At 48.6% G+C, this 9,288-nt stretch overlaps 1 protein-coding gene across 1 annotated transcript in view; it reads left to right on the top strand.

Annotated features, from left to right (window-relative positions):
- The window catches only part of Nup210 (nucleoporin 210), a 105,174-nt gene that overhangs the window by 35,758 nt on the left and 60,128 nt on the right, over positions 1–9,288 (top strand). The window contains exons 7-11 of the mRNA XM_021190746.2: positions 3,754–3,912; positions 4,488–4,556; positions 6,088–6,194; positions 7,361–7,501; positions 8,737–8,874. Coding sequence (XP_021046405.1) covers positions 3,754–3,912; positions 4,488–4,556; positions 6,088–6,194; positions 7,361–7,501; positions 8,737–8,874 — 614 coding nt within the window. The remainder of the gene's footprint in view (positions 1–3,753; positions 3,913–4,487; positions 4,557–6,087; positions 6,195–7,360; positions 7,502–8,736; positions 8,875–9,288) is intronic.

The raw sequence follows: 9,288 nt of genomic DNA, 5'->3' as shown, positions 1-9,288 counted from the left end.
CTGGTGCTGCTGGTGCTGCTGGTGGTGGTGCTGGTGGTGGTGGTGGTGGTGCTGGTGGTGGTGCTGGTGGTGGTGGTGGGTGCAGACTCCTGTGAGCCCTGTTTCTCTATGCCTGCCTCTGTGTTAAGCATATTTATGGGATTCCTGATACTAGAAGAGATTGAGGTTCTGTTGAATGTTCTGACATTCTTTTCTCACAGTTCCATGCTGATGCTGGCTCCTGCCATGTCACTTACAATAGCAAGTTTTCTTGCATTTTAGAATCTGGTGTCTTGCTCTATTGCCCATGTTGGCCTTGATCCTGAGTCCCATTGAATGTCAGCCATCTCTTCGTTTGATGTATTACTATTAGTGACTGCAGTGTGTCAAAAATGTCTCTTCTCATCTTCCCAGCTTGTCTCCACTGGGCCACTCACTTAGGTTCTGCAGTCTTCTGCTGTATACTGTAACCCAAATCTAGCTTAGAGGTGTTCTCAGGTTTGTTCATGCAGAGCCCAAGAACACCAGGCTGCAGCACTTCTCCAGCATCATATCCTGTAGAGGGTCCTCAAAATACTAGTCATGGTCTGCCACTTCTCAGGGGAAATCTACGGCTTTGTCATTGGCCTGGCTAGTGTTTTTGTCAACTTAACAGGAGCTTAGAGCCATCTGGGAAGAGAGAACCTCAGTAGAGAAGACAATGCCATCAGACTGGTCTGTAGGCAAGTCTATAGAGCATTTTCTTGATTAATGATTATTGCAGGAAAGCCCAGCCCTGTGGACAGTGCTATTCCTGAGCAGGTGGTCCTGGGTGGTATAAAAAGGTAGACTGAGCAAGCCATGAGAAGCAAGCCAGCAGGCAGCATTTCTCCATGCTTTCTGCTCAGTTCCAGCCTCCAGGTTCCTGCCTTGAGTTCCTGCCCTGACTTTCTTATAATGGACTATAAACTATAAGTTGGCAGGCTGGAGAAATGGCTTAGTAGTTAAGAGCACTGACTGCTTTTCCAGAGGACCCAGATTTGATTCCCAGTACCTATATGGTGGCTCACAGCCATCTGTAACTCCATTTCTGGGGGATCTGACTACCTCTTCTAGCCTTCATGGGCACCAGGCACTGCACCAGTATACTGAGACACATGCAGACACAACACCCAGACATGTAAATTAAAAGAAAAGTTTAAAGCTGTAAGTTGAAATAAACCCTTTCTTTTCCTAGTTGCTTTTGATCATGGTGTTTATCACAGCAATAGAAACCCTAGCTAAAATGGTCCTCAATTGACCTTTTCTATCCCAAAAAGCAGGAATGAGCACACAGAAAGGAAGTGGATCTGAAACAAGTCCAAACCCAATAGTGCCAACACTCAGTCCTGTAGTTTAGCTTTAGCATCCCATGCATGTGGTGATAGTGTGACTGAGCTCTAGTGGATTTGGGTAGCTTTGTGCCTGTGGCTTTCCCATTTGAATCCCATGTAGCCTGTCTCTAGGGCTGGCTCTACTTGTTGCCTACAGCTTCCACCCTCCTAGTGTCTCCCAACATAGTCTCCATGACAACTTGGGGTGCATCCTCACAGCTTTGCTCATACATGTTTTCACAGTTTTTCACTGAGTCTAGGCAGAAGTCCATATGACTCCTGAACTCTTACATCTCCTACATTCTGCAAGTTTGCTAAACCAGCATCTTGGGGATGGTACTGTGATCTGCTGCCAGCTCAAGCAGTAACTGGACTGATTTGGCCTCTGAGTGCCTGGCCAGTAGAGCACAGTGAAACACATCAGGGGAAAACACGTGCTAGGGTGCATCATGGTCACACAGTAATAACATACCTGGTGGGCTTGTGCAAAGATGCATTGTTGGACCTCACCCCTAGAGTTTAGTAAAGTAGGTCTCAGACATAACTCTACACCTTCACTCCTCCCCCGTGTGAGGCTCCAGGAGATGATAGTGTAGAGATTGTACTCTGAGGATCTATGATCCAGAAGCAAATCATTGGGGACTTTTTGGAGTACACAAGAGATGCTGAAGGTAGGCAAGTCACCTCTTTTTCCAAATCCCCTTAGGGGCCTTCATTGGCCATATTTCATTCCAGGACAAGAAGTGGTACATAGCTGCAGCCCTTCTGACAGTGAATGAGTGGGTGGTTAGGACATGCTAAGGGTGCAGGGGAGGGATGCTAAAGTGGTTAGGCTTGGGGGCAGGGTGCTGGTCTGCTCCTAACTAGCTATAAAACTGTATCTTAGTCTATGTTCTGTGTTAGAGGAAATACTCAGGGCTACTCCTTGATGTGACACATTCTGGAGCTCCAAGAGCACCAGCTGTGGCTCAGCTTTGCCTTTTGTTTGCAGCTCCCTTGGCTGCTTTTCCTCAAGGCAGGTGGATCCTGATGTGGCACCATGTGCAGCAGGAGGTAAGAGAGGAAGCTGAGAGTTCACGAGCCAGGCCTGCTCTTTTATAACAACCTGCAGTTTCAGGAGCTTACTAGAGTTCTAGACCTTCCTTCATTCCTTTCGAGGCCATGCCCTAGTGACCTAACCGCTTTCCCCTAGGCCACATTGCTCTGTTCTTAATTTCTAAATCTTTTCAAAAATTACGTTTTTAAAATTCTGTATCTCTTCATGAGTATGTGCATGGGGGTGCAGGCGCCGGCAGTGGCTTAGGCATCAGTTCCCCTGAGCTGGAGTTGTGAGTTGCCTCAATGTGTGCTGAATATTGAACTTAGGTCCTCTGCACTCTTATTCCCTAAGCCACCTCTCCAGCCCCCAGTCATCAATCTTCCCTCGCTCCCTGTCGGGGTATGTGAGCATGGAGGTATGCCTGCCACTGGTCTGAGAGCAGCCTCAATGTTGGTCCCCACTGTTCATTTCGTTAAAACAAGGGTTCTTGTTTACTGCTGAATAAATACATCAGGCCAGCTGACATGGAAGGCTTCGGGGATTCTCCTATCTTCCATCATGCCATAGGAATGCCGGGATTGCAAACACATGCTACTGCTTTGTGTTGGTGCTGGGTTTTGAAAATTCTTTGGATACCTTTGAACATCTTCATCCTTACCCAGAAAGTGCTTTACACACTGAGCCATCCGTGACATGTTTTCTAGCATATGAAGTTTAGGTTCTTAAAGCAGTGGAAGTCATAGCAGACCATGAGCTAGCTTCTCACCTGACTTACTCAGCCATGTCTAAAGTGGGGATGCCAGTAGTCCTTGTTTCTAGGGTTGTTGAGAGATGAGATGAGGAAAATTGGTCATGAGATGCCTAAGCTAGACCAGAGCACTTTCACCGTGGAGTCTGGTCTTACTTTCCCTTTGTGGGAAATTGAACTCCTATCTGGCAGCTGTCATTCAAACAAAAGTGCTGTGTTCTCTGCCCAGATAGTGAAGATGCTGGTTTTCCCAGAACCTGTGATTTCCTGGGGAATTGTTCTGTGACCTGGGTTCTTGTTGGGAAAGGCATTTTTACATAAATCTAGACCAAGGGGGAGCACAGAGAGTGGTCAGGATTAGAATCATTCTTTGTGATGGTAAGCTGAGCATCCAAAAACCCTTAGAAGACCATCAGGTCCAGCTTTTTTGGTAATACAGTGAGAACCCCACTGGGCCCAGATGTAGAGAAGAGCTTGCTCACTTCTGGGGATGGCCAGGTGTTCACCACAGCTAGCATTCTTTAAGCTGCTGTCTTGACAGCAGATCCCAAGAGTCAGGGCTGGAGACGGCTGTCTTGGTGTGCAGCATTTCACACCTTCACCTTACCTGCTTTTCTTGTCTCTTTCTCATACAGAACTCTCAATGCCTTCTGATCAGTATGAGCTGCAGCTCCAGAACAGCATCCCAGATCCTCAGGGAGACCCTGCCCATCCTGTGGCCATCCTGACACAGGACACATCAAGAGTCACTGCCATGCAGATGGGACAGAGCAACCTGGTCCTGGGCCACAGGAATATCCTCCGCTCTGGCACCGTGTCGTGCAGACTGCTTTGAAGCCAAGTTGTTTTTCTCCCTTAAAGCCAGCCAGGACTAAAAATAGCACTGTTTCCCCATCTGTCTGAAAATCAGAAAGAGCCTAAATAGCAACCCGCTGAGTGGAATTGCTCACCTCTGTGGATGACTCACAGAGACTCCCAGAGCCGGGAGTCTGGCGGAGGCATACGTCATTCCAGGCCTCTGGAAACTTCCCAGGAACCACAGCCTCTCCCCTCAGAGTGGGCCTGGCAGAAGTTGTGTGAATGCTGTGCGAACACTGGCACATAGGTTGTTGATAACCCAAGATGGAGTGTATGCCCTGGGGTCCCTGGGGTCCCTTGCAGAGACTCTGCTTTGTAGGGCAGATGGTACAGTATGGGTCTTGACTCACCAACATCTTCGCTCTAATTGGCCTAAGCTAGGGATTCTTCACCCACTTCTTAGTTCATATGATATCTGCGTGATGCTCAAACCATGTGCATCAGGCAGAAAGCCCTTTCCGGCTGCTTTACCTTTGATACCTTATGTTTTATACCTTAATTAAGAATTCAGGTATCCGTATGCAAGGAGCTTCTAGGCTCCCCAACAGCACCATCTATGTGGTTGAAGCCGGGTACCTAGGTAAGTCTGGCCCCCTGGGGTTTCCTACACATTGATTGCCTGTGACTCCATCATTTGAGCGATCAAAAAGTAAAAGCAAGACCTGAGATTCAGCTCAGCAGTATATGTCTTAGCTAGTATGAGAATAGTCAATCCCTTGGACCAGTCAGCAAAAGCACCTAATTGCAGAGGTACAGTAGCTCTCCCACTGGCCACATCCTCTGCCATGCTCACGGCCATCAGTCCTCAGCCCTGGCAGCATGCAGACCTGAGTGCTGCTCTGGACCTGTCAAGGTTGGGGACCCTGTGCCTAGCTGAGCGTCTTTAGGTTGACGTGAGAGTTGGCAGTACCTTGGCAGGGAAGGAGGCGGCATCAGAGAGAGGAGAGAACCACCTGTAGCAGTAAAGACCCTGAAGCCCAGGTGGATCTGGGAGCTGCAATGAGAGTCAGCAGCGAGACCTTTGGGGCATGTGTGTCATGGGAGTCACCATGGTAGTATTTCCTTTAGTCTGAGGCAGCTCACCTAAGGAGCTCACAGCCAGAGTTCAGTCTGGAGAGTAGTGGTCAGATGGGTAGCAGTACCCGTAATTAAGATCCTCTTGTCAGGGAGTTTGTGAACCTCTGGTGGTGCAGCACCCAGCTAAGGGGCACCAACCCCTGTGCGCCTCAAGGACCCTTTGTGTCTCAGCAGCATCCTTTGCCTGATTGGCCTGGGGTGAGACTTAGCTCCACAGTAGAGGTTAGTACAAACAGGTGGCAGCAGTGTGGTAGGAGCAAACACAAGGGCAGAGGAAAGACTTCAGGAGGTTCATGGGAGGCAGGTGCTGTGTCAGACTGATCTTCTGTGGTGGGAAGGGCACCTGGCAGAGTGAACAGCTTAGTTGGAGCTATGGAGATGAGAAAGCAAACAGCATTGTGGGAATAGAAGTAGCTACTGTTGCATTGTCTGCAGGAACAGGGCTAGCTAGGTACCCTCAGAGCCCAGACCCAGATACATCTTATCCAGAGCTCTCAGGAGCTTTAGCCTGGGATCCAAAGACTTAGACCTGTCATCTCTGAGAGTTTAGACCTTCTGTGGGTATGGGTGAGACACAGTATCACCACAGGTTAAGTGTTTCAGCCTTAGAGGCTACACTGTCATGGTCTTGAGTGGACTTGTATAGCCTTGGGATAGACTTGTTTTGGCCAGTGGGTAGACCAGCTGAGGACTCAGAGTCTAAATGAGCTATGGCCTCAGGCTAAACCCACTGGAGCCTCAGACCTACTGGGAAGTTAGAATTCTGATAGTCACAGCCTCAGAACTTAAACCTGCTGAGGGTCAGATTCTCATGAGCATTTAGAGTCTATTAGTATTTAGGGTATGTTCAGTGTTGGACCCAAGAATCAGGAAGATTGACTGTAGTTCTCTAGGTTGGCAATAATGGTAGCCATCAGGTCTGTACTGCATTCTGGGCCTTTTACATGAGTGGGTGTGTAATTCTTAGCCTCAGCTTGCCTCTCAGCCCTGCTGCCCTTGTATCATGAGTGTTCAACTCCTACTTCCTGTTCTAGGTTTCACAGTCCACCCTGGTGACAGATGGGTGCTTGAGACTGGACATCTGTATGCAATTACCATCGAAGTATTTGACAGATCCAGCAACAAGGTCTACCCATCTGACGTGAGTGCCCTCTGGAATTCTGATGGGGAGGCCATGTGGGATCAAGAACAGCCAAAGCCTGGCCGGGTAGTGGTGGCGCACACCTTTCATCCCAGCACTTGGCTGGGCGGTGGTGGCGCACGCCTTTCATCCCAGCACTTGGGAGGCAGAGGCAGGCAGATTTCTGAGTTCNTGAGTTCCAGGACAGCCAGGGCTACACAGAGAAACCCTGTCTTCAAAAACAAACAAACAAACAAAAAAAAACAAAAAAACAAAAACAAAAAATCAAAAACAAAACAAAGAACAGCCAAAGCCATGAGGTTCCCACATTGGCAGACCAAAGCTTCCTGTGATACCCCTAGGGCTGAGGAGATAATGTCATCAGGTCCCTGGAGCACTTCAAGACATTGATAGGCTATGAGTTGGCATTATCCCCTCATGCAAGGTTGGGGGTAGATAGATACCTCAGGCAGCAGGGCCTGTGGATAGTGTTGGTGGGGGCTGGGGGGAGGCTCTGCACATTGGTCTCCTGCTCCTTACATGGAGTCCCTGAGGCTAAGAGTCCATTTTGCTTTGGAGAGGGTCAGGTGTCCGGGTGCACTTGCCAACTCCCAGAAGCTCTCAAGTGATCAAGGCCATTGTATTTAGCTTTTTGGCTCTGACAAGGCATGGCAGATGAGTTGGGGAGTGGTGGCCATTCTTCTGACCCTTGGGAGAATGTCCTAGCACCCTCACATAGATCACACAGTCAGTTGCTGTGGTGTTAGAGATTTTAGAAGCAAACCAAGCCCTTTTTTCTTTTGTAGAGGTCTTTTTGTCCCCTGTTAAGCAGTGACTAAGCCGGTCACTATGTTTGAAGCCGGATTTCAGAAACTCAGTCTCTTTTTATATTCTCTGGCTCCTTCTTGCAACTCCAGGATATGGGAGAGTGACCGTAGTCTATCAGCTGCCCTGAGGGTCACACACTCAGCTAGAACTGTGGTGCTGGGTCTTGGGGGCCTGCCTGTGCTCCATGTGGAGGGGTCAGAACACTGGGACCTCATTGCTTATGCCTACTTTGTTTGAGAGGCTTTCAGGCCACAAAGGCTGTCAGCCTGGCCTCGCTGCCACCTTGGAACTCTTCCAGTCTCTTGCTATCACACTCATCTTTTAGAAGCTCCCCTTATCCACCCTGCTTACCTTTCCAGAACATCCGAATTGAAGCTGTGCTTCCTGCTGAGTTTTTTGAGGTTCTGTCATCTTCCCAGAATGGGTCTTATCATCACGTCAGGGCTATCCAGAGCGGACAGACAACCATCAGTGCAACCCTTACCTCTGTGGTGGACCAGGTGAGCTGATCTCGACCCTTTTTCATGTCCTAGCTGGGCCCCCATGACCTAACTCTGAGGGTGGAAATGACAGTTGGCAGGTACTTTGCCCCAGGACCCACCTGGCGCCACTGCTCTGATACCTGAGGAGACTGTCTTAGTTAGGGTTTTTATTGCTGTGAAGAGACACCATAACCACAGCAACTCTTATAAAGGAAAGAATTTAACTGTGCTGGCTCACATTTCAGAGATTTAATCCATTATTGTCATAGTGGGAAGCATGGTGACATGCAGGCACACAGTGCTAGAGAAGGAGCTGTGAGTTCTATATCTGGATCCTCAGGCAGCAGGAAGAGAGAGTGACAGTGGGCCTGGCTTCAGTATTTGAAACCTAATAGCCCACCCCTAGTGACACACTTCCTCCAACAAAGCCACACCCACTCCAACAAGGCCACACCTCCTAATAGTGTCACTCCCTATGAGCCTATGGGGGCCACTTTTATTCAAACCACCACAGTAACTTACCCACATGGGGCTTGAGCTCTGTCCAGGTGACCTGGGCTGTTCAGAGCCTGTGGGTGTGAGGAAGTCCTCCTGTTGCCACAGACTTCCTTTCCCACTACCCTGCACCTATTTCTATAAAAACGGTCTGTACCTTTCAAGATCACATACAGAAATCTGTTTGGGGATAGCATGGCAGCAGGCCCACTGGCACTTCATGTGTTTTGTCTGTTTGAGTCCTCCAGCCTTTGGTTTTGTCTTGTACTGAAAAGCCTCATCAGCCCTAGTAGGGAGCAGTATTTTACCAGTTGGCACATTGTCAAGGGTGTTCCTCCTGCCTCATATAAGCCCTCCAGACCTGTGAGAGGCAGCATGTGGAGAGACAGGAAGGATCTCTGCCCTAGACAGTGGTTCCTCTATCTAGACAGCAGGTGTCTCCATCACCTGCACTGCTGCTCTGGGTTTTGGATAAGATGTTCCAGGCCTCAGTTTCTTTATCTGTGAAGTGGGAACAGTGACATCCATCCTGTGAGGGATACCCAAAGAATCAAATAAGTAGAATTTACATGAGGGACCATTAAAGATCTAGAGTAAGCCTCCCCACTAGCCTGCTGTCTTCCATATTCTTAGGAGCACAAAGCTACCTTTTATGGCCTGGTATGCCCTTCCTCAGGGAAGAGCAGTGTCTGGGTGACAGGAAAATACCTAGTGATGATGTGGTTGCCGTGGTGACAGCAACAATCTCATCCTTGTAGGATGGAGGGGTCCATGTGCTTCAGGTACCTGTGTGGAACCAGCAAGAAGTGGACATTCATATCCCCATCACACTCTATCCCAGCATCCTGACGTTTCCATGGCAACCAAAGACAGGAGCCTATCAGTATACCATAAAGGTGGGTGAGATGCTGCCTTTGGACGTTTTCTTTGGGGTGTTCCCTTGGGATGTTGGTGGTTTGTTTGTTTTAATTCTTTTTTATGTATTTATTGAAATAGGATCTAAACAATGTAGTTCTAACTAAGTTGGTTTAGAACAAACTGTCCTGCTAAGTAAGCTTTGATTGATGATTGAGCCCTGGGCAGGTGGTCCTGGGTTGCATAGGAAAAACCACTGAGTGGGACACAGTGATGAACCTTAAATACCAGTGCTCAGGAGGCAGATGTAGGCATATCTTTGAGAATTCATGGCCAGTCTGGACTATATAGGAAGTCCCAAGACAGCCAGACCTACATAGAGAGATTCTGTCTCAAGAAAGAAAGAAAGAGAGAGAGAGAGAGAGAGAGAGAGAGAGAGAGAGAGAGAGAGAGGA

Source organism: Mus pahari, chromosome 2, assembly GCF_900095145.1.
Source record: "Mus pahari chromosome 2, PAHARI_EIJ_v1.1, whole genome shotgun sequence".
In the NCBI taxonomy this organism is placed as follows: Eukaryota; Metazoa; Chordata; class Mammalia; order Rodentia; family Muridae; genus Mus; species Mus pahari.
Note: the sequence above shows the minus strand (reverse complement) of the source record. Positions and strands in the feature narration are given on the sequence as shown.